This window comes from Suncus etruscus, chromosome 18 (genome assembly GCF_024139225.1).
Source record: "Suncus etruscus isolate mSunEtr1 chromosome 18, mSunEtr1.pri.cur, whole genome shotgun sequence".
In the NCBI taxonomy this organism is placed as follows: domain Eukaryota; kingdom Metazoa; phylum Chordata; class Mammalia; order Eulipotyphla; family Soricidae; genus Suncus; species Suncus etruscus.
The window spans coordinates 30,029,408-30,055,006 of NC_064865.1; the positions used below are offsets into that span (position 1 = coordinate 30,029,408).

The window sequence follows — 25,599 nt, forward strand, 5'->3', positions numbered from 1 at the left end:
CATTCCCACCTGTCTGTTACTCCATCACTTTCTCCATGGACCCAGAACTGAACTGTTCACAACTACCTCCTCACCTTTTCTGCCCATCCAGAATAGCCCAGATAATAGATAATCCGTTGCCATCCACCCACCTGGCCACACCACCTCCCCAGCACCTTCTCCCATGCCATCCCATCACAGCACACACCAGGCTAAGTTTTGTTTATCTCATGTTTTATTGTAAAAACGTTGAAATAAATTACACAGGCTCCGCTGCCAGGAGGGACAGACAATATGTGTGTGGTTCCAGGGCAGCCCACTGGGGAGGCCCCCCGTTGGGGTTGGCACAAGACCTGACAGAAAGGCTGCTCCCCCTTACAGACTGAGTGGGGTGTGTCCCTGCTCACTCGTGGGGGTGGTCATGGCTGGGGCTCACCCCCACTTGGCCCCATAGAGCAGGACTGCAACAGGTGTTTGGGTCAAGGGTGATTGTTCACCTCCCACCCAGTATATGAGGGGTGCCTCTCCCCACCTGTGGGAACCCCGAGCTTGGCTGAGGTCGCTGAGAAAGGCTGGCTCTAGGCGAGTGATCAAAGAACATCTCACACCAAAGGGCCCTGCCTCTACAACTTTCTCTCCCTCTGACTCTGAAACCAACCGCAGGCATAATAAAACAGCAACTTATTTCATTAAACACAACATAATAGAACACAGGGCAGATGCAGCCAGGCCAGGAGAGCATCCCAGAGAAACCAAAACCTCAGCAGCAGTGAGTTCTGCCAGAATTGGCCTGCATGGCTTCACACTGTCATCTGCCCCATCCATCCATACTCCCCTACCTTTCTCCACACACACACACACACACACACACACACACACACACACACGTACGTATACCTGTTCTACATACACCTCCCTCTCCTCACTTGTCACACGTCTTCCCCCCATCCACCTAACAGTAGCTGCAGCTTCACTTCCTCATCTTGCTTCCACCTGGGCACCACACAAATTAGGCAGCCCATCAAAGGCCTCTGCTTAGGCTCTGAACCACAGCATGGCAGATGGGGCCTGTCAGGAGCCCAGCTGTTTCTACAGTTCCCAGAGGTGGTCCTGGCCACAGCCCACCACCCCTTACTCCCACCACTTCCTGAATTCACCCCTTCAGTCAGCCAAGGGATGTCTGTCTGGGATGGGGGCACATGGTCCTTCAAATTGGACTCAGACTGAGGAACCATGAGCCCCACTAAAAACAAGCATTATGCCTGCTCGGTCACCTCTTCCATTAAGATTGTCTCAGTCCCTGTCTTCTCAACACCCCCTAGGCAGCCTCTTCCCTGAGGTTTGTTGGATCTCACAGGAGGACAGAAGGCCTAAGAGAAGGGCCCTGCTACTTCTGAGTGGCGCCAGCTGTCCCCACTAAAGGCAGACCCAGGTCTCCCACTGCCCTCCTGCTGTGTTGCTCCAGCTCATTAACACTGTTGAACTCAAGGGGCCAAGACAATCTTGACAAAGCCTCGACTTCAGAGGGGGTGATGGCCTCCATCCTGCCAGCCCACGAGAGTCTATGAACCGTCTGTGGCAGCCATGTTCCGGACAGGGGGACCCCCCTTCAGCTGTCCCCAAATCATGGGACAGAATCAGTCTGTCTGAAGGGGTGGCGGCCATGGAGGGCGCGGATAGTGAGGGAGGTCCCGGCCCCCCACCCCCCATCCAGGGTTACTCTCTTCCCACTTCAGTCACATAACCAGGAGCCCGACCATGGTGGGCAATCCAGAAAGATAGGGGGAACCGAAGCCCTCGGAGGTGGGGTGGGGGGCCGGCCCTGCCTCACGTGTCTTTAGGCCCGATGGCTTTGTTATACTCGTTCATCAACTGTTCATAAGGCACAGAGAACTCTGATTCAGTGCTGGTGAAGGTGGACTCGTCCGATGAGGGGATCTCCCCCACATTTAGGGGTACCTCTGTCTCTGGCCGTTCGGGAGGCCTCTTCTCTCCGGCCAGGGTGTCCTCCAGGGAGGACTTGGAGGTGTCCTCGTCTGAGAGGCCAGTGTCTTGTGCAAGGCTGACAGCGCTCTGCGAGATGAGGGGATGATAGTCCTGAGCGTCCCATGGCTCACCCTCCTCACTGATGCGGTCCAGCTGGCTCGAGAGCCCCTCAGAAGCAGCTGGGGGCTCATCTTCAGGGGGACCCACCCCAGCCTCCTCGTTAGGAGGCCGTGACACGTGGCCTTTGCTCCTCAGAGTCTGAGACACTTCCTCCAAGCTGGGTGTCCGGCTCTTGGAGTACATCACCAAGGGGGCCAGGGAGGCGGGGACACCAGGCAGCCCAGGCCCTGGTGAGCCGCCCAGTGATGACCCTAGGACTCTCTCGCCAGCCCCACTGGTTTTCATGGCCTTCTTCCCGATCTGCTTGATAAGGTCATTGTAGGTCTCTTCCTTCTTGGAGAGGAAGCTCAAAATATTGATGTCCTTGGCTGCTGTGGCTCCCGTCATTTGCAGGGCCTTTTTGGAGTGGGGGGAGCTCTCGAAGGATTCCTTCCGCCGCCGACGCCGCTTCTTAATGGCCTTGTGCACTTCCACAAACATGCTCACCTTCCAGTTGACAAAGAGGGACAGCCAGGCCAGGCCCAGGTAGATCCAGAGTTCCACAAAGTAGCGGTACAGAGCATGGTATTTGCATTCGGGATTCACACCTGAGAAGAACAGAAAGTCCGGAGAGAAAGGCTAAGTTAGAAGGTGGGTGATGGGACCCAGAATCCAACACAGTTCAAAGTTGAGGTGTTAAAGTGGGTCAAAGTGGAAGTGCAAGGTGTAGGGGAAAAGGATGGAATTTTGTGCTCTGGAACCCAGAGCCCAGTCTGTCCAAAGAGATTCTGCCAGTGAGACTCTAGTCACTTGGCTTCCTCAATTGTCCAAAGACGAAAGAGTTCTCAGGGGTGAGGCTGTTCATAGTAGCTCCAAACAGCCTGCTTGCTGTCGGCTGCACTTTATGGACATCTATGATAACTCATTTAAGAATAAGGGTGGGGGCCCGGAGAGATAGCACAGCGGCGTTTGCCTTGCAAGCAGCCGATCCAAGGACCAAAGGTGGCTGGTTCGAATCCCGGTGTCCCATATGGTCCCCCGTGCCTGCCAGGAGCTATTTCTGAGCAGACAGCCAGGAGTAACCCCTGAGCACTGCCGGGTGTGGCCCAAAAACAAAAAAAAAAAAAAAAAAAAGAATAAGGGTGAAATTAGGTGACAGATCTGGCCAGATGACTGGCTCAGTGCTAGGAAGGGACTTGCTGGTTTGATACAAAGGAGGTGAATGATTGAGTCCAAATGTTCAAAAGCGAGGCTGGGGCCCGGAGAGATAGCACAGTGGCGTTTGCCTTGCAAGCAGCCAATCCAGAACCAAAGGTGGTTGGTTCAAATCCCGGTGTCCCATATGGTCCCCCGTGCCTGCCAGGAGCTATTTCTGAGCAGACAGCCAGGAGTAACCCCTGAGCACCGTTGGGTGTGGCCCAAAAACAAAAAACAAAACAAAAAAAAAAAAAGAGTCAAAAGCGAGGCTGGGGGGAGGGATGGGGCAGGGAGGATTTAGAAATACTTCTCCCTCCTTCCAGAAGATCTGCTCTATCTTTGGACATCACCCCCACACCCCATTCCAAATCCCACTCTGGTCCTCAGTCTCCAGTCTGACTTTTCCTGTGCTCTATCCACTAAGCATCCCCCACCCATCCTTACCCTGGTGAAGCCAGACTGTCTTGAAGAATCCTTCCTGATAACCCACAGAAAATGTAGTGCTAAGCAACTTCCCCATCACACTTTTCTTCCACACTTTATACAGCATGTGGACCAACCTGTGTTATGTTTCCCCTGGGCTCTACCTGCACCACATTCCCTTAGATTAAATTTTCTGTGGGACAATAGAGATCTTCCTAAAGAATGAAAATTCTGGGGCTGAGAAACAGCCTTCCATGAGAAGCCCCAGATTCGATCCCTGACACTACATAGTCCTCCAGCATCAATGGGACTGACCCAGGAGTAGCTCTGAAGCATCAATGGTTGTAGTCAAGGAGAAAGAAAGGAGGGAGAGGGAGAGGGAGAGGGAGAGGGAGAGGGAGAGGGAGAGGGAGAGGGAGAGGGAGAGGGAGAGGGAGAGAGAGAGAGAGAGAGAGAGAGAGAGAGAGAGAGAGAGAGAGAGAGAGAGAGAGAGAGAGAGAGAGAGAGAGAGAGAGAGTTGGAGGGAGGACAGTCTTCTTAGGTTTCAGTCAAATGCAGGAATGAAGAAATTCAGCATAATTCTCAGAGCCACACCTTCCCCATAACACTGATTTTCCTACCACCCTATCAGGTAGCAACTACCAGTATTTCTGCCCTTTTTTAAGAGGCCAATTTTACAGATGAGAAGACTAAGGCAGAGGCTGACATCTTGCTGGGGCTCAGAAGGACTATGAAACATTCTGTTGGGTTTTCCAATGCAGAGGCTTTACCTCAGCCTGCTGCAGCCAGGCTGCACCTCACTCTGGTTTTTCTCTAGGCTAGCAGCCCCCATCCTCCAGGGCTGCTGGAGCATTCAGACCTTTATCCTGTGTGACCACTGTTAGGTCACTCTACTTATAGGAGTAGAAGAGCCAGGACCTGCCTCTGCACTCAGGACAGGAGAAATGAGAAAGAACAGAGGCCCCGAAATAGAACCCCTGGTCAGCTGGGCAGGGCAGCAGAGTAGAGGAAACAACAACAGCGGTGCAAAAGATTCAGAACCAGGCTACTGCCATCAGTGAAGGCCACAGGAGCAAGTGCCGAAGAGGCCAGACAGACACAAGAACATTGCAAAGAGCCATAAGTCTTGTATGGATGGAGGAGAGGAGAAAAAGACATGGATGCTGAGGGAGTGTGCTCTGTCCTCCCCTGGCTGACCTGCCCAGGAGTGTCACGGAGGCAGCTTGTCTCCCTCTGGCTTGCTCAGGCATCAACTCTACAGACACAAAAGCCCAAGTAGGGAAGAGGGGGGTGGGGGGAAACGGGTCACTCGTTTCCTGTATTGCTGTTGGTTTTCAGAACACACTGGTGAAAACTCAAGGACAACTTCTGGCTCTGTGCTCAGGAAACTTGGGTGCTAGAAGTATAACTTGTGCCTCCCACATGCCAAGCATGCACCTGGCTCTTTGAGCTACTGCCCGACCCTACTGCTTTCTTTGGCGATAGGAGTGTAGCTAGGCCACACCTGCAGTGTTCAGGAGACCAGCTGTAGGGCTGCGTGCATGGCCAGCACCTTAACCTCTGTACTATCTCCAGCACCCTGCTCCTACTTTTAACAAGGAGAAGTGTAGCCCAGACAATGAAGGAGGGTTAGGGGTACCCAGGACTTACCAGCCACAAAGTCCCCGAATCCAATGGTGGAGATGGTGATGAAGGAGTAGTAGAGGCCCTCAATGTAGTCCCACTCCTCGGTCACCATGAACACGAAGGGTGGGATCACCAGGTGAACCAGCACACCCCACACGATGAAGATGGCTGTGCAGGTGATCTGCGCCTTCCGCTGCCAAAAGAGCCACAATCAGATCCAACAGAGGTGCCCCGAAGGCTAGGGGAACCCCCCGCCCCCCCAGTGGTGGGGAGGGGCTGCTGGGTAGCACCCTGAAAGATTCCACCCTGGGAGGGAGCACACGCCCAAGCTGCCCACTCTCCTACTTCTGTGCAATTTCCCGCATCCTCCCTGCCCTCCCACTCCCACTCAGGGTGGGGCCATACCAGGCTGACACCTCTCCTGGTGAGGAACTGGCCCAGCCTCTTGGCTCGTCCCCCAAAGAATTTGCCCAGGGCACTGATCCACGTCAGACACAGAGGTACCCCAAAGAGACCATAGAAAACGCAGAAGAGGCGTCCAGCTGGGGTCTTGGGGGCCACGTTGCCATAACCTAAGAAAGAAGAGAGTGAGGTAAGGACCTGAGCCCACTCAGTGCCTGGGGAAAACCTTTCCAAGAGCAGGAATTCACCCCACCCCCAGCTCTCATGATGTGCCGGCAGTTTCTCCTCCAGCAGACTGGGGCCACTGAAGAGGAATCCCCACATGCTGATCAGAAACATGCCCTCTCTGGAAGACACACACCCCCAGGAGCACTGTGGAGGAGGCTCTGAGAGCCCCAATCTTTTTAGTTTGGTTTTGGGGCCACACCCAATGATGCTCAGGGGTTACTTCTGACTGCTCTCAGAGACTCAGAATGCAGAATGCATCCCAAATGATGGATTGAACTCAGGTTGGCAGGATGTGAGGCAAAAGCTCTACCCACAGTACTATCACTCCAGCCCGAGAGCCCTACTGTTGCATGCATGCACCATTGCTGCTGTCCAGTGCTTGACTTTCCCCTCTCGCTCTGTCAGTGCTCAGGGGTTACTCCTGACTCTGCGCTCAAAAAGCGCTCCTGGCGAGGCTGGAGAGATAGCATGGAGGTAGGGCCTTGCTTGCAGAAGGACAGTGGTTCAAATCCCGGCATCCCATATGGTCCCCCGAGCCTGCCAGGAGTGAGTGATTTCTGAGCGTAGAGCCAGGAATAACCCCTGAGCGCAGCAGGGTGTGACCCAAAAACAAAAAACAAAAAAAAAGAAAGAAAAAAGAAAAGAAATTGCTCCTGGCAAGCTTAGGGGACTATGTGGGATGCCGGGAATCAAACCGGATCCGTCCTGGGTCAGCCTCATGCATGCAAGGCAAACACTCTACTGCTGTGCTATCTCTCTGGCCTCTCTCACCCTGACCTTGACTGGTTTGCTTCACCATTGAGTCTGCTACATCTAAGTGGTCTTCTTGACGTTTATCCTTGGCTTTGTAGGTTTTTTTTTTTCCTGTTTTTGGCTTGCACCACGGAGGTGGAACCCAGAGCCTCACACAGGTAAGGCATGTACTCTCTTCTGAGCTGCCTGCCTGAGCCTTCCTCCTGGACCCTAACTACTAGCTCACCAGACAAATGTTCACACTACTGAGTTCTCAGGTCCTGGATGTTCCCTGCCAACAGAAGCAAATATCCAGCTGGTGAGAAGAGAAGGTCTCTTGTGGACTTCCCTGATCTCCAGAGTCATAAGAACCCTGAGCCAGAATCCTCCTGCTGGACACAAGCAATTCAGAATGGCTGGGGTTCCCTCGTGGGGTATTTGACTCTTTTTTGCTTGTGACCCAGGATATGTAATATGGGCAAATAAACCAAACACATTTAGTGATCTAAATTGTAAGGTGGGGGGGGGGGGGCAGGCAGAGTGATAGAACAGTGGCAAGTTTGCCTTGCACGTGGTTGACCTGGGATGGAAAAGGGTTCAATTCTTGAGCAAAGAGCCAGGAGTAACCCCTGAGCATGCCAGGTGTGGTCCAACAAACAAACAAACAAAAAGCATAAGGTGCTTTTAAAAACGTATCTTTCCTGATTTCCCTCTTCAGTGAAGCCTCTTTGGGGCTATGATCCAGAGTTCAAAAGAGTTTGGCTTCCCCCATTGAAGGCTGGGCTAGCTATTTAGGCAGTCAGAGATAACCAGAATAGAGCCTAGCTTAGTAAGCAAGTACTGGTGGGCCTGTGCATTCCCAAAGCCTCTTGCTCTGTCACTATGTGATATTTCTGCTCCAGGATTCCTGGGAAGACAGTCTCCTGAACATGGCCCACCAACTAAGGGTCTATTGAACACCTAGGAAAGTGTGTACAGGACAGACTCTGGAAAATCTGATTTCTTTCCTTTTTTTGTGAAATGGGATGGGTGGGGTGTTCACTTGCAAGAACTCTACTGGAACACTGGGGACCATGTGGTGCGGGATCAAATTGGATAAAAGGCAAGCATCTTACCCCTGTACTATCTCTGCAGCCTCTAGCTAATTTTATTTTCAACTAGGCTGTGACTGCAGAGCTGGGCTCCTTGGAGGCCAGAGCAAGCAAGGCATGGGAGTGGATGTCCTAAAGGCACCCAAGGAAGGACTTACCAATGGTGGTAATGACTGTGGCTGCGAAAATCATTGCATTGGGCCAGTTCCAGTTGTTGAAGGTCTGGTTTCCCGTGATGGCCACACCCTGATCTGAAGCTTCAGACACTATCTAGAGAGACAATGATGATCATGTGATCAGGCTCACAGATGATAGCACAGAATTAAACTCCCTCTAAGAGGGCCTAGAGGAATAGATAGGGATTAGAGGAACTGCCATGAGAGTGTAGTTCAAATTCACTAGTTCAAATCCATGGGTTTGGAAAATTCCTGATGCCATGATCATTTCAGGCTACACCAAAATCCTGTGTATGTGTGTGATCCTAGTGCAAACATTGTCCCTGCCCCTCTACAAACACACGTTCTGCAACTAAGACCAGTAAGTTTGACTCTAGTGAGCAACTGTGTGAGCAGTGCAGGGGTGACAACCAGAAAAATGAGCCCGACCAAGAGCCATGGCCCATGTTCAAGCAACACAATCTACTGTAGATCCGTGAGCACCATGCCAGATATGTGGGCAGCACCCCTAGTTAATGCAACAATAATGATGATGAAGAAAAGGAGGGATGAATGTCTGTGGATATATGTATGTGTGTTTGGGGGAGATAAATTCCTGATAAGCATTCTCATTTATTCATCTCAGTAATAAGGTAACACTTAAGAGTTTCCACTCTATAGATAATTAAACATTACTAAGATGAAGATCAGGGAGGTTGAGCCATTTGCCAAGTCAGCACGTTAGGCTGTGAATCCAAAGTTCATTCCCTCTTCATATCACCTGGGGAGCCAGCTACAAAAACATGGCTGGGCTGCGCCCCAGCTTCTGATTCTGCAGAATAGAGGCATTTGCTTATGGTCCAGGGAGTACAACTGAGACCCACTAGACTAGATGAATAGTTTTGATGCAGACCACCAAATCCTGCCACTGTACTGAGAATGTTCTACCATCCAGGGCTGTCCTTCCCCACTGTCAGGATGGCCATTAAGGTCAGAACAGTGTCCTGGAGGCTCTGTTCCCAGAGTGTCTACACATCAGTTGGTGTCCTCACTGCCCCTGGGACTCCTCTCTGCCTTTCTCTCCTTCCTCTGGGCTCTGAACAGGGTCAAAGTCTGGGCCAGGAGCAATGAAATCAAAACAAGGTGGTGTGTGCTCTTCAGTTAGCCCCAACTTTTGTGTAGTCTACACAAAGTTCCTAGCTCGATGCTCAGCAGGCAAGAGGTCACCTGTCCAGGGAGGCCCAGAACAGACCTTATCTCTCCAGGGACTCCCCAGAGCTGCCAAACCTGTTTTCACCCAACCAGATGCACCTCCTCCCCTGCCATGCTTCAATTTTATCATTGTCCACTCCTGAACCTACTGGTAGCAAGTCCTGAACCCCACAAGACACATTACAAAAACCTACTAAAAACTTGGGGTCCCAGGCCTGTTCCCCTAAAGGGTCTCAGGAAGAGCTATCCAATTTAGAATAGGAATACAGTCAAATTCTTCTGAAAATCCAGCCCAAAATCAGTACATGATTTGCTAGGCAGATGCCTAGGTTTGATTCCTGGTACTAGAGAGTTTCCTAAGCACCAGCAGGCCCCAAAACAATGCAACACACAACAAAAATAAAAAAAAGTCAATAGGGCTGGAAAGATAGTACAAGGGACATGGTCTCTCAAGCATCATCAGGAGTAAATCCTGAGCACAGCTAGTATGTAACCCAATCTCTCTCTCTTTCTCCCTCCCTCCCTCCCTCCCTCTTCTTCTCTCTCTCTCTCTCTCTCTCTCTCTCTCTCTCTCTCTCTCTCTCTCTCTCTCTCTCTCTCTCTCTCTCTCACACACACACACACACACACACACACACAATCTTTTACTTTATTAATGCCCAGTACTTTGGACCAAAGTGCTAGCACAGAGGGTAGGGTGCTTGCCTTACATGTGGTAAACCTGGATATTTTTGTTTTTGTTTTGTTTTGGGGCCACATCCGGTGACGCTCAGGGGTTACTCCTGGCTATGTGCTCAGAAATCACTTCTGGTTTTGGGGGAACCATATGGGATGCCAGGAGATCGAACCACAGTCTGTCTTAGTCTAGCGTATGCTAGCCTAGATGCCTTAAGTCATGAGCCACTGCTCTGGCCCCGCATGAGGTAAACCCCATTCCCATATGGTTCTCCCACCACCATAAGGAGTGATTACAGAGTAGAGCCAGGAATAACCCCTGAGCATCATCAGGTATGGCCCAAAACAAAACAATGTATAATGAAATGCCAAGTACTGGGGCCAGAGAGATAGCATGGGGGTTAAGGTGCCTGTCTTATATGCAGCTGACCTAGGTTCAATTTCAGAAGTCACACATTGTCCTCCTGAGCCCTTCTAGAACAGCCAGGTGTGTCTCAAGAAATAAAATAAATTAAAATGTCAAGTACTGAGGGAACAGATAGGAGTGAGGGCCGAGCCAGGGAAGGGGGACAGAGAACCTGTCTCAGTTTGAGGGAGTGAGAAATGAGGTTTGCTCAGAAGAAATGTGCCCATTGCAGGAGATCCAGGCCTATGTAAAAAGATCTGTGGGTTGGGACTGGAGAGATAGAATTTGAGGTAGGGTGTTTGCCTTGCATGCAGAAGAATTGTGGTTTGAATCAAGGCATCCCATATGGTCCCCGAGCCTGCCAGGAGCACTTTCTGAGCATAGACCCAGGAGTAATCCCTGAGCACCATCGGGTGTGACCCAAAAACAAAACAAACAAAAAAAGATCTGTGGGTGCTATAAGAAGTTTCATGATGCCACTCACATCGATAGCCCATGTATCCACATGTTCTCTGCAGAGGTCACAATCACTGCACGAACATTCCTCACACAGAATCCCAGAGACAGTCAGAGACAGGCCAGGGAAGAGTGAACTACACCTTGAAAGGCCATCCACATTTCCCCAACTCTGCTGGAAGAGAATGAAGTGGCACCGGGCCAACAGATGACAGAACAAGCAGAACCCTGGGCTTTGAGAGTTCAGATATTGAATTTGAGGGAAGAAGAGAAACAGGGTTGAGTAGTCAGGAAATGAAGCCCGAGATGCCAGGAGCAGTGGCACACACTTTTCAGCAGGAATCACTACTGGTCAGAGGAAGAGGCACAGGGTGGACGGGGACAGCTCAGACACAGGAGAGATGGCAGAAGACAAGGCCTTGTGTGTGTATTCTCTCACAGACAGAGAGAAGATGGCTTCTGACTCTTGGAAAACAGACCCAACTTCTAAACAAAATAGCAGCGTGTTTGGTGCATGAGAAGAGGAAGTGGTTGGTAGGCAGTAGAAGCCACCAGCACAGGTTCACCAGCAACCAGTCATGCCTGGCTGAGTGCAACTCTCTCTCCAAAGGGCTTACAAAACCTTGAAGTCTGGTGGAATGCAGTTAATCTAGATTTCAACCCGGCAACTGAACAGATGGGCTTCAAGATATAAGTGTGGACAAGACAGAAATATGGGGTGGAGCTGGGACAAATTTGGGTCCATTTGGTAAAGGCCCATAAACAACCCTAAGAAATACTGATGCTTATCAGCCTGGACTGAAGTTTTCATTATCAAGTCAAAGACCTCTTGCCTGTCACTAATTTAATCAACAACAAACAAGGATGCGATCCACCAGCCCATCCAGTCTGTTGAGGTTGCACAAATGGGAGGCAAGAATGGGATGGGAAGACATCCTTCACATGGCAGCTGGGGATAACAATTCATCTGAACAGCGATGAGGATCCTGAAAATGGAGAAAGGGGGTAGAATAAAGGGCTCGTCTTCGAATCTTCTTGTCATGTGCTCTGAGCAGTGGAAAGGATTACAGGGAAATGTCCTTGGGTTTCAGTGGACCAGGAACCCATAAACACTGGGAAGGCTGCCAGGAGAAAAGTAAATACAATCTCAGGCAAGTCAACACCTAGTCCAGGGCACAGAGGTGACAGGCCCATTGTTCTCTGCAGGGTCAGTCCCCATGTGGGTGCATTGCACCATCCAGGAATCGGGCTTCCCAGGTCAGAGTGCTGGAAGGAAGAGGGGCAGAAGGGATAATGAGCTGCCCACCCTCAGTACTTCTGGGAATGCTCTTAAACACAGAGAGACCCTAGGGAGGTTGAAGGGCTAACTGGAGCAATAGTTCCAGCACACATTGGAGGGACTGGAATGGGGCCTTGCATAGCCCCAATACTGTCCCCGGTATCTGGGACATATCTGTGAAGAGGCCAAGACTCTCCTCCTGCCCCTAGGGATTTTTTAGAAGATGGCTGCTGGTATGGGCACATGTGGGCAGGGATCAGAGAAAAGGAAAATGCTTCCAAGGGAATTCCATTCGCCGCACCAGCACAGTTCCCAAGGACATACTGGTGTGCCACGACCATCTGTTATCTGGGACTCATGGAGTAGCTGCTAGAGGGGCAAACTGAAGAACTGGCAGAGTGCATAACAGTTGGGAACTTAGAAGAGCTGAGCAGGCTGGGGAGAAGGCTCAGAAGACTGCAGTACATGCTCTGCATGCAAGGGCCCCTTCAGTGTCCTGAGCACCACTAGATACAGCCTGAAACAAACAAGTCAAAGAAAGTTTGGGCATCCTGCCCTTCACAGTGCCAATATAGTGACAACTGGCAGCCTTGGTCTTTGACCCTTGGTTATCAAGACTTCCGCATGACCTCCATAGTTACCCAAAAAAGGGCAAGCAAAGGGTTAATTGTGAAAGGCCTGAGGCACCCCCCAGGGTTTGGGAGCCCCCCAAATGCTCACAACATTCCTGTGGCAGTAAAAATGCCCACTGGTCAAAAGCTGAGACTGAGAAGTTAAATAGTAGAACCCATGGGGCCGGGCGGTGGCGCTGGAGGTAAGGTGCCTGCCTTGCCTGTGCTAGCCTTGGACGGACCTCGGTTCGATCCCCCGGCGTCCCATATGGTCCCCCAAGCCAGGAGCGACTTCTGAGCACATAGCCAGGAGTAACCCCTGAGCGTCACCGGGTGTGGCCCCCCCCCAAAAAAATAGCAGAACCCAGCTAAGCTTCTAGACTTCTTCGCTTCAGAGCTCTGCAGATCCTCAACATCTTAATGCCCAGGTGCCAAGCAGTTTTTCTGAGAGTCAGTGAGGCTCATCTCCACCAATGCAGGCGAGACAAAATTTTAGCGCTGCTGCATGTCAGATGCCCTTAGCTGGTGTGTGTGTGTGTGTGTGCGCGCTCATGTGTGCTCATGTGTGTATACACGTGTTACATAACACACAGTACTATACAGATACATGTACAATGCAGCAAACATGTCCAATGGGATACTATATGGCTATATGGCTCTTCCTGGTATCTTACTATGAAGGTAGGTCATTTAGACAGGTTGGAGGGGTCCCTTTCTGAATTGGGGTACCTGTTCCAGTTCCCACATATAGCTCTGAGTCTGGCCTGACCTCCTTTCTGGTTATTCTGGTTGGGGTCCAGCATGCTAAGGTCATCCCTGGGAATACAGACAGTAGGGAGGGGCCAGGCCAACACCCCTAGACAAGGTGTCCTATTCTCCGGGTTAGACAAACAGCTTCTCAGGAGGAGGCAGCCCCTGATCCCAGGACTCTTTAATTTGGCTCCCAACTTCATCCAAGACAATATTTTCATTTTCCACATAAGCCTGGCTAGTGGGATCCAGCACCCAGCCCTGGTCCAGCTCTTGGCTGAGGATGGAGCCCCTCATTTCCGCCACCTAAATCACCCTGTGATTTACGGGGTTCTGTGCTCCTAGCATTACACTAAGCACTCCACATACCCTTTGCTCTTTTCACCAGAACAAGGTGCTGCTGGAAAGAGGCCAAATCCTTTTTCCATTTTGCAAACGAAGACTTTATTCTTAGAGAAGTTATGGAAAGTAGAGTATGGTCAGAATTCTTAGAGCAAAAGACCTAAGAGGAGCCTGTCCTGTTTGAGTCCCAAACATTTATCCCACCTCAGAACAGGAAGGAGACCGTGCCTATTTCCACCTCTGCACCAGCTGCAAAAACAGAACGTTAAACTGGCCCATCCACTCTGGCCCCAGCTCAGTTCCTGGAGATGATGCTCCAGCCCCTGCCTGGGTTTCAGGTAACCAGCTGCCCAGCTAAGCCTCTGGGCTCTTGCTGTCCCTGGAAGCTCTTAGCCCAAGGATCTGGGGTTTCCCATATAGAGGGGCTGCCAGCCTGTCTTTGGAAAGCTTCAGCTAGATGTCTAAGTGGTCTCACTGAGGGTACTCCCTAAGTACCCATTGGGGTCCATCTAGGGAGGCAGAGGAACTGATGTCTTGATGGTAGCCTCCAGAGTCCTCTCAGTCCTGTCTCCACAGTGTGACTCTCATGGTGGAGTTTCTGGCCCTGCAGAATCTCCTGGACCTCTGATCTTACAGGTGGACCCTTCCTGGCCATCCCCAGCTGTTTGCTCATCATTCATTCCCCTCCTACCCACTTGGTCACTTTGGCCTAAAAGGTGGATTGAAGCTTTGGATAAAATGCACATAGCTGGGAGCCGGAGAGATAGCATAGCAGTAAGGCGTTTGTCTTGCATGCAGCCGATCCAGGACAGATGGTGGTCCGAATCACGGCATCCCACATGGTTCCCTGTGCCTGCCAGGAGCAATTTCTGAGTACAGAGCCAGGAGTAACCCCTGAGCACTGCTGTGTGACCCAAAAACAAAACAAACAAAATGATGCGCATACCTTTGGACAAAGCTAGGGCCCCATTGGCTCCTAGCCTCAGGGTGAGCCTCAGTCAGCCCTGCTTCACTGATTTAGTCTTAGTTGCTACTGCATAATGATACTCAGTGTCTGGACCTCCCTTATGGGATAGGTGCAGATCTTTAAACAACATAGCTCATTGACTCCTCATGACCCTCAGTTGTGAGTGCCATTACTCCCATTCACAGATTCAAACAATGAGGCAGCACAGGGTCTAACTGAGCAGTCCAGGGACAGTGGGACTCTGGACTTGCTGTGCCAGAGGAAGGAGAGTGAGGAGCTCAGGACGAGCTTCTGGCTATAGGAGAGAAGCCCAAGGCCAGAGAACACAGCAGGCCAATGCCTGTAAGAATGCAGACACAGTGCCTAAGGATGGACCTCTGCTCCCCCATTAATGAATTCCCGGAGCCCTAAACACCATCTGGGCACAAGATTGATGCTTAGCAGACATTTGGTAAGAAAGAGAAGAAAACAGACTTGAACAAATGGGGCTGGAGCACATGCTCTGCGTGCAGAAGGACGGACTTAATCCCAGACATTATGTGGTTTCCCGGTACTGACCACAGAGAAGTAACTCTCTGTTACATTGGAGGTCTTGACCAATGGGACTGGCAGGATTGGGAGATGGGTTAAGCTGTTGAACCCTCCAGCATGCTCTGGTATATGGGGGCCAAAGGTGAAGAGGGAAAGGGGAAAAACAGGCTGTGAGAGTAGAGAGGCAAGGGGAGTCTGGGGAAGAGGTGAAGGGAATTAGGAGGCCTTGGATGATCAGAGTATGGTTCTTCCTATAGAAAGGGGGGCTTGTTCCTGTAACCTGTAAAGAGATGGGGATATGCCAAGAACAGAGAAGGGCAAGACTTTGGCTTACTTATAGACCCTTCACTGCGTTGGGAGCAAATGGTCCAACTAGCACAGGCTGTACCCTTCCCTTAGAGACCATAAGACTAATCTATATCAGATGAGGGGGAAGGGACCTCATAGCTGCAACAATGGGACAATAACTTAGTCCATCAGCCTCAGTTTTTCCATCTCCTAAAAACTAATGTGTGCTCTGACTACAGAGAAGTGCCAAGACACTGTCAGCACAGAGCAACGTCACGCTTCTCACCTCCTCTAGGTTTGTTTTGTTTTGGAACACAGCTGATGGTGTTCAGGCAACCATGTGGTGCTAGAATCTAAACCTGGGACACCTCTTCACATTTGGGGGGGGGGGGGTAATGCCAACCTATTTTTTCCGTGCTCAGAAGTCATTTCTGGTAGTGCTTGGGATCAAATCAGTGTTGGCTGTGTTCAAGACAAGAGCCCTACCCACTGTACTATCTCTCTGGTGCCATCTTGTTCTAACAGTGAACACTGTCTATAGTCTGCTCAGCCTGACTCCTTCTATGGGGATGTGGCCTGGTGCAGAAAAATGAGGCTTGGCAGGTGCTCCCCAGCCACAGAACAGCGGGAGTCGGGCATGGGGTGGAGTGGGGTTACATATTAGAAGCTCACTCAGAAGGTAGCAAAAAGCAGTGAAGCAGGCACCCAGGACTCTAATAACACTCTGGAAAGGTCATGTGTGGGCTGCACATACAGTCCTTCCCTGCTGTATCCTGGGCTCCCTATGGTCCATGTTTGTCTGTCTCTCTGAGTAGTCTCAAAGGAATCCTCAAGGCTGAAGAACACAGATGGGACAAGACCCCACAGGGAGTGGGACGAGGGTGCATGCATGTATATATGTGTGAGTGTGCATGTGTGATATGGAGACTCAGCAGGAGACGGGTTAGGTAACACACTATCATTTGCAGTTTACTACTAACCCTTTGGCCCTGCTCTGAACAGTGGTTTTCAAATTCTCTAACACCATGAACTTATAAAGTGATGAAAGAGCCTGGTGGCCTGGGCATTGGGAGTTCCCAGTTCCAGGCTTGGGCATGAGAAGGAATCAGGGTAGGAGTGAGTGGTGCTGTTTGCTGCCCATCGAGTCTTCCACCTGACAGTCCTTTTGGGGACTATTCCCAGAACAAAGTACAAAAGCTTCGAGGGCCAGGAGAAGGTCTAGGAAGTTGAGGCACGTGCTTTGCATGCATGTGGCAAATGCTAATCTGATTCCTGGCACATGGTCCCTGAACACACCTGGCGTGGCCTTGGTGTCACTGGCACCAAGGGGGTTGAGCAGCATCAGATCTTGGAACCCAGGGCCAGAGCAATAGCACAGCAGTAAGGCATTTGCCTTGCAAGAGGCCAACACAGGATGGACCCTGTTTTGAATCCTGGCATCCCATACGGTCCCCTGAGCCTGCCAGGAACGACTTCTGAGTGCCACTAGGTGTGACCACCCCCCCCCCAAAAGATCTTAGAACCCCAGCACTAACCCACCAGTAACCCAGTTGACCGAGTATAATCAGAAAACCCTGGCCTCCAGAGAGATAGCACAGCGGCGTTTGCCTTGCAAGCAGCTGATCCAGGACCAAAGGTGGTTGGTTCGAATCCCGGTGTCCCATATGGTCCCCAGTGCCTGCCAGGAGCTATTTCTGAGCAAACAGCCAGGAGTAACCCCTGAGCACCGCTGGGTGTGGCCCAAAAACTCAAAAAAAATAAAAATAAAAATAAAAAAGAAAGCCCTGGCCCCTAAAAATGCCTCGTGGCAATCTGCTCAAAGTATCTCTGATGCCCAAGGCCAATTAGAGAATTAAAGCTGATCACTCAGCTCTTCCATGACCTTCTTTACTTCCTTCCAGATTACATGATCAATTTCTTCAGCTTTCCCAAATCTTGAGGGTTTCAGAAGTTCCCAGAAAGGAAACCTGGGCTTAGACCCACAGACACACAGTCCCCAAGTCAAGTGGCCTAGGGGCTTCACCTGGGAATACCACAGAACCTGCACCCATGAAGCTGCCCTGAGCATGAGGGAGCAGTCTGCTTGGAAGAAGTGGGTGCTACACTTGGGCTTCTGTCTGTGGTTACTGGAGGGAGGTGGCGAGGGCAGGGGAAGGAATCCTCGGCATGCTCACGCGCCCTCAGCTGGCCCAGGTGACCAGGGTGTGGCTGAGAGGGCAGAGTATGAGCAGGGTGCTGGCAAGGATTCCCTAACTGGCTCCTGCATAGAAGTTATCTAATGAGCAGGTGCAGAGAGGAAGTGAAGACCTCATGGTGTCACTGGAGTGGGCGGTTGGAGCTGGAGACCTGCTCTCTATCTCTGCATTTTCAGAGTTGCTACAATGGCACCATTTTTTCCCAAGACCAACTATTGGGGAGATTCTGCTGGTGACAAGATGTCAACGAAAGGTTGGAAGGTGAGCTGGATTCAATATCCCTTCCTGAGAATCCCCAACAACTCCATTCTCTCTAGCCACTTCCTACCAGGTGTGGCCTCAAAAACAAACCAAAGTGAAAATGAGAATTTATAACCAAATTTGATTTGGAGACCACACCCAACAATACTCACAACTTTACTCCTGTCTCTGTGCTCAGGAAATCACTTCCAGTTGGTGCTGAGGGAACCATATGGGGTACTAGGAATCAAAATGGGGTTGGCTGTGTGCAAAGCATTCATTTAAATACACCCCCTATACTATATGACTCCTACAACCTGATTTTAAAAAATGGACATGGTAAGTGGGGCCCTTGCCTCTCTCTAAGCCATGTATGTTCTCCTCTAACAGACCATGGCTCCTGGGCCCTGTTCAGCAACCCCTAAATCACAACCTATTGGAAAAAATACATTTTCATCCTTGGGACCCAGTACTTTTTGAATGCTACAAGCTCATTCTCGAACCCTCTTCCTTTTCCTTGTCACCCCAGATCCAGGATGGGATAGAGTTGGTGCTCCTGCATCCACCCAGCCTTGGGCCACCCCCCCCCCCATCCCCACCAGAAATGCCAACCAAAGCAGAGTAGGGGAGGTGACATAAGACAGGCTGACACAGGTGGCTCTGGGCTATCAGGTATGAAAGGGGGTGTAGGTGTGTGTCCCATCTGATTGGCAATTATTTAGAATCCTCAGATGCTTGTGTTCTTTGATCGCTCATCACTGCCACTGGTCGGGGCTGTGTACAACACTATCCCCAGAGTCAGTCAAACTAAAGCCCAGACAACAAGGACAGAAAGTAGAACCACTTCCACCCTCACTGGGCACCTTTGGGGGTCCCTATAATTCCGCTTTACCTGGTTTGTGAAGAAAACCATGTGTGCTGGGGTGGGGTGGGGGGGATTGATGTTGGTTCAAGTCCAGCGATTCAGACAGAAATAGGGCTTGGAAGCTTCCCCATGGTTCTAATACATGTCGCCTAAGATCCAAACCTTCTTCCCTTCTTGTGAGGGGCCAGGCCCAGGGCGGCTCTGTACACTGACCGCACAGTCACAACACAAAGCTGACTCCCTTCTGTCCCGTCACACCCTGTAGTCTACTCTGTCCTGTTCCACTCCATACTCCTTTCTGCCCTCTTATCCCACCCAAACACCCCCTCCTGTTGCACCTACATACCCCCTTTGACCTCCCTAACAACACCTCTTTGCTGCTTCCACTGTGCTCACAGCACTATCAGGCTCCCCCCAACTGTGCTGGACATGCCAGAAGCAGAAGCAAGCAAGTCTGTAGCAGAGACCTCTGCGTTTGTTTCCGACTTTCTCAGGCCTGGGAGCAATGAAAATGCAGAAGGGACAATGAAAACAAGGCAGGTGCCCCAGCCCCCCATTGTTCTCAGCTGGGACAGTCACCCTCCCCACAGCTGGGCAGCCATCCCGTGAGAGCAGAGCTCAGAGCAGCGCCTCACCAGGACAGAGGCTGACCTGGGAGGGCGGCAGGTGGGGCTTAGGCAAACAGGCAACACCGCTGGGGGCTGAGCTCAGGATGAAAGTCAGCAGAGTTCTCAGGCTTCGGCTCAGGCTTGCTGCAAATTCTTGGAGCCTTGGACCAGTTCAAACCCCACCGCCACCCCTCGCCCCTGTAGCTGGACAACTAGCGCTGGGGCTTGCGTAACACTCCATCTTCCCTGCAGGCAACCCTCTGAGCTGTGTTCTCAAAATCTACCCTGCGGTAATTCATTGCTCAGTTGCTTAGGGAAACCATGCGGTGCCAACCCCCCACCCCACCCACAGACACAAAGCATGCTCTCCAGCCCTTTAAGACTTCTGCAAGGAAAAAAAAAGACTTCTTCAAAGCTCACTGCCTCAAGTTCTGGAGACTCAAGGCAGGGGGAGCTGTGCATATCACCTCCCTCTCTTAACCCCAGGCCCTCCTGAGCCTATCATGAAGGTCACAGAAAAGGGGAACTGCCACCCTGTAGTCAGTACCAAGCAGAGAGTTCTGGTAATGGGAACTCTCAGATTCTCAGAGGATCCTTTGCACCAAACCTGTCTCCTGTCCCAGGACCGAGCCAAGAAATACCAACCAGAGGAGTAGGGGTGTGACAGTAGGATGGGCTGACACTGGTGACAGGTGGCACTGAACTATCAAGCTATGAAATGGGGTGCAAGTGTGCCCCCATCTCATTTGGGGATTAGTTAAAACTCTCAGATGCTTGTGTTCTCTGATCCCCCATCATTGCAAGGTCACCCTGACCTTGCAGGGGAAAGGAAGGAGCAGACACCAGTTCCAGCCACTGAAGTTTCTAAAAACAGCCCAAGCTGTGACAAAGGAGGTCAGCAGAACTGCTGAGTGGCCATTGCCGCTGTGGGCTCCCCGTCTCAGCAGGCACATCTGATTGGGGGCCTGGATGACCTAGCCCACCTGCTCCTGAGTCACTGCTGGTGTGCGTGCGATGCTTAGTGAGCAGCAGGTTAAGCTTGAGTGCATCTAGAGGGGGGCTGTAATCCTGACCCACTGGGGCATGTTGTCATGCCCTTCTCAGTCCTTCCTTACCTGGGCAGGCTGCAGAGAGCACCTAGACCTCACATGTCACATACAACAGACTGCATTAGGAAGCAGGGCTGGATGTTGGTATATAGGCTATATGTCCTCCCAACAGGCACTGGACAGAAACAGCGGGAGAAAGGAGAGGAGAGGCCACCTGCACCCCAGTGTTGGTGCTGCTGCCAACACCACTGAACCAGGCCTGAGCACAAGACACTCTTCCCGATCAAACCATTCACTATGTGAGTGGCACTTAAGTCAGAAAAGAACCCAGCACAATAATGTTCCTTCCAAGATACATAGGCAGTGAATGTCCTACCCTGCCCCATCACAGACTTTGTTTCTAGGCAGGGACTCTTCTCCCACTCAGTCGGTCTATAGATCCGGCTCACTCCCAGGTCAAGGCCCTGGGGAGAAGCCAGCCAGACTGCAGACTTTGGAACCACCTGGGAAATTCCAAAGGAAGGAGGCCTAGAGGTGTCCCCATACCACCTCAACACCCCAGACTCCTACCTCCAGGGGTAAAAATCCTGCTCCTTAAGTATCACTTTAGGGAAGTGGCTGATACCCCACTGCCTGCTCCTCATACTTCCTGGGCTTACCAATGCTCTCCCCCCGACCCCAACTTCAGTACCCAGAAACCTTGAGTTCTGGGGAAGAGGGACTTATCAGTAAGCCTGCCCATGTATAATTTTTGTTTTGAGCATTAGATCTCTTCACTCACCACAAAGCAAAAAGTACCTGAGAAGAGTTCAGTGGCCGAAGTACCTGCCCTGTATGAGGGGAATCCCTAGCAGTACCACCCCACTCCACCCTACTCCTACCCACTTGCAATGAGCAAAATTCTGGAAGCAAAATAATAGTGTGCAATCTCTGAAGGAAGAGCACAACAAAATGTGTGACCCTGAGTAAATTGTGCAAGCACAGTAACTCATGTGTGTAGATTCCTAGTCAACAATATCAAGAGGAAGATTTAAAAAGAGAAAAGCAGGGCCCGGAGAGATAGCACAGCGGCGTTTGCCTTGCAAGCAGCCGATCCAGGACCAAAGGTGGTTGGTTCGAATCCCGGTGTCCCATATGGTCCCCCGTGCCTGCCAGGAGCTATTTCTGAGCAGACAGCCAGGAGTAACCCCTGAGCACTGCTGGGTGTGACCCAAAAACCAAAAAAAAAAAAAAAAAGAGAGAGAAAAGCAGCAATTTGGAGCTGGGGAGGAGTCTCAAGGACTGAGTGCAAGCTTTGCATGTGGGAGCCCCAGGTCCACTCCCTAGAAGCAGGGCCAGAGTGATAGCGCAGCAGTAGGGCGTTTCCCTGAACATGGCTGACCCAAGACGGGACCTCGGTTCGAGGTTCCCCAAGCCAGGAGCAATTTCTGAGCGCATAGCCAGGAGTAACCCCTGAGCATCACCAGGTGTGGCCCAAAAACAAACAAAACAAACAAAAAAAAAAAACAATCCCTAGAAGCAGGTTCTATCCCTAGATTCTATGTGGTTTCCCAAGTTCTTTAGGAAAATCAGTCCTGAGAATGGCCAGGTGTGACCCAGAAAAACAAATAAACAAACAAACAATGTGATTAGGTCTAAAGGACAAAGAAAAAACTTCAGAGGTGTTACTGGAGATGATATTAACCTTTAAATTTGTCTCCTGTGAGGCCACCACCTGCCTGACCCTGACCCCTGCTTCTTCCCTCTGCAAAAGGGTTCTCTCCGCCCCTCAACACCAGTCCCTGCAAGATCTTCTGGAGGGTCATGTGCATGTACACAGACATGCATGCACGCGCGCGCGCGCACACACACACACACACACACACAAATAAATCATTTTCATTTAATTTCATCTGAAATGCAAGCTAACTTCCTTTGGCTCAGCCTCCAGTGGGAGACGGACAACAGCTGTTTTCCATCCATTCCGGAATCAATTGTACAAGAAGTCACCAGCTAGCAGGTGTGGGTAGGAGAGTGAGCGTGAGGGAAGGATGGTGTGGTCCCTACCCACAGCTTGCTATTCCCAGATGGAGCAGCAATGAGAGCCAAGTATGAGGAACAAGACCCCACCACCAAAATCATGTAAGACAAGCAGCTCCAGCTTCTTGTGGCACCCCCAAGCCCATTCTGCCAGACAGCTCACAGCATAAATAGAATCCCCAAATAGTGTGCAGAACCTCCAGTCCCACCCTTGTACAGGACTAGCTACCTACGTATGCCACAAGGCAGACAGCGCAGCAGGCAAAGGGATCGTCTGTGGCCACAGTCCCCACCCCATCCCCAGCCAACTGGGATGTGGACTTGAGCAGGGAAAAGAAATGTGTTTTATGCTGAAGGTCTGGAAAAGTACTGTCAGACTTTCCTAGCAGACTGTGCAAAGGGGTGGGGTAGGGAAAAAAAAACCTTGCGCACCCCAACCTTGGGCCCCCAGACCAGGTCAGGGTGGTGGCAGGAAATGGAAACTCTCCTGCAGCCCCCTGTCAAAACAGAGAGTAGGACAGCATGCTAGCCACCCCTGTATTTGTGTATCTGTTCCACTCCCTAAGTGCTGGGACTTTCCCAAGGCTTTGCTGAACCCCAACAAACCCCTAAGCTCTCAATCTTCCCAACAGTGTGGGAGGTCATGTACTCCAGCTTACTGCTCTCTTCCTATTAATTTCTGCTCCTTCAGTTGGAGTGATTTAGAGCAGGTAAGGTGGTTGCCTTGCAGCAGCCAATCTGGGTTCAATCCCCACCAAAGTCACTCCAGGAGTGATCCCTGAGCACAGAGCTTAGAAAAAAAGCCCTGAGCACAGTTGGGTGTGATCCAAAACAAAAACAAATTTCTGTCCTTTCTTCTTTCTCCGTATTGTTTGCCAACACGATCATACTATCTTTTATTTTTGTGAAGTTGTCACCACCATTACAGCACGTGTTTTGCTTGTATTGTGTAAGGTTCAGGGTTTGATTATAGCACAAAAATAAAAAATAAATAAATAAAAATGTATAAATAAACCAACAGCCACAATAATCAGTAAAATCTAATTAGCAATGCAGGGGTGGTGAACATCATAACGAAAGAGTCACCTCACCAGAATCCTTCCTACAGGCTGGGCTGACCTCTCTGCCCCCCGACCCTTACCCCCTAATAAGAATTGCATGAAGGCTGGGGTAGGGTTGCACCAGAGCTGTCCTGAATCTTGCCTCTAAATAGGTTCTTCGGTTCATCCAAAGGTTTTCTAGACTCCTACAGAGCTTGAGAGTTAGACAAAGGCCAGTCATGCCCATGGGCCTCTAGAGACTTGGCCAGTACTGGGCCCAAAGCAGAAGCTCCCTCAGTCCTGCCCCCTCTGGGGACTCACGTTCTCCCTGTTGATTCTGAGCTCAAGGGTCTGACTTCACACTGTTCTTGTCTGCTGACAAAAGCCCACCTTGGGGGCCAGAGCGATAGCACAGCAGTAAGGTGTTTGCCTTGCACGCAGCCAACACAGGATGGACTCTGGTTCAATTCCCGGTATCCCATATGATCCCCCAAGCCTGCCAGGAGAGACTTCTGAGTGCAGAGCCAGGAGTAACCCCTGAGTGCCTGAATGTGAAACACCCCCCCCCCAAAAAAAAGAAGTCTACCTGGAGTCCCTTTTGCTTGAGACCTGTCCCTCAAATGTCCCGCCAACTAATAAAAATGACATCAAACTGGCAAGTACAGAGCTCATCCTTTTATAATTGTTTCTCTGGGGCCAGGGTGGTAGGTAGCACAGTGGTAGGGCATTTGCCTTGCATGGGGTGGACCTGGGTTCAATCCCTGGCATCCCATACCCCAGAGCCTGCCAGGAGCTATTTCTGAGTCCTGAGCCAGGAGTAACCTCTGAGCGCCACAGGGTGTGGCCCAAACAAACAAACAAACAAACAAACAAATTGTATTCATCTGTCTTCTGTGTACCTTACACTTGAAACTACCCACACAGATCAGGCATTCATCTTACCTTCCCCTCAGCACAAATAAAAGGAGTAGGGGAGAGAGTGGGGGCTCTTCGTTTTCATAGCAATGCAATACCCTTATGGAAAAAGAAGGTAAAGAACAAACAGGCATCCCAGCTCAGCAAAACCTGGCTGTTTTTCAACAAAATTTCCCTGAACTAATGCAAATGCAGAAGCAACCACATATGAAGGGGAACGGCCCAGCCTTCCCCTCTCCCCTTGTTTTGTGCAAATTGGAAGTCTGACTTAAGGGCTCAGACCGATTTTGAAAAACCCAATTTGAAGCACCAGGAAACCACACAGTCCCCAGGGGAGACAAGGGTGTGCCTGGGCAGCTTAAACAACAGGTAACCTCATTCTGGGTTAGCGGTCAATGTATCCCTACCCCACCCCAGCCATCAAGAAAAGCAAGGAGGAGGCCAGAGGGATAGGGAGCTTCCCTTGCACAGGACTGACCCAGCATTATATATGATTGCCTGCGAACTGCCAGGAGTGATCCCTGAATACCTCTGAGAGTGACCCCTAGGCAAACCATCAAAAAGCAAGAGGGGATGTGCTGAGCAGAGGGGGAGTGTGGGTGAGTACCAGGCAGGAAACCAACTTCAAAAAGGGGAGCTCTTCAGTTTTTAGTGACCCCAAACCGAGCGGGTGGGGTGACTACTTGCTGCTCTGCTCTCAGCCCTCCTGAAATGAATGGTGTGCCCACACTGGGGATCTCGACCTCCTGACTCCTCCTCCTCAGCTCTTTTGGTAAACACCTTCTAGGGCAAGACCCCAAAGTGACCCCTCTGCTGCTAGGAAGATGCATGCACCCCGGGCCCCCCCCATGGTCTGTCCTAGATCAGTGGTAACTCTCCCCCACCTGCCAGGTGGTGTTGGGCTGTAGCCCCCTCAGATGCAAGGGGTCAGTCAGTGCTTACTATTTGCTTGTTTAGAGAAAGTGGGCTACCTTGGGGCCAGAGAGATAGCATGGAGGTGGGGTGTTTGCCTTGCATGCAGAAGGATGGTGGTTCTAATCCTGGCATCCCATATGGTTTCCCGAGCCTCCCTGGGGGCGATTTCTGAGTGTGGAGCCAGGAGTGGCCCCTGAAAGCTGCCGGGTGTGACAAAAAAAAAAAAAAAACCCAAACAAACAAAAAAAGAAAGTGGGTTACCAGAGGTACTGAGTGACTTTTTTTTTTTTTTACCTGAAAAGGGAGTGGTAGGCCAAA

General features: G+C 50.9%; 1 protein-coding gene across 1 annotated transcript in view; it reads right to left on the minus strand.

The window, feature by feature from the left end:
- Positions 1 to 1,074: 1,074 nt before the first annotated feature.
- The window catches only part of KCNK5 (potassium two pore domain channel subfamily K member 5), a 39,220-nt gene continuing 14,695 nt past the window's right edge, over positions 1,075 to 25,599 (minus strand). The window contains exons 2-5 of the mRNA XM_049765367.1: positions 7,922 to 8,033; positions 5,716 to 5,882; positions 5,335 to 5,503; positions 1,075 to 2,672 (exon numbers count right to left, since the gene is read on the minus strand). Of these exons, the coding sequence (XP_049621324.1) occupies positions 1,807 to 2,672; positions 5,335 to 5,503; positions 5,716 to 5,882; positions 7,922 to 8,033 (1,314 nt within the window). The 3' untranslated portion in view covers positions 1,075 to 1,806. The remainder of the gene's footprint in view (positions 2,673 to 5,334; positions 5,504 to 5,715; positions 5,883 to 7,921; positions 8,034 to 25,599) is intronic.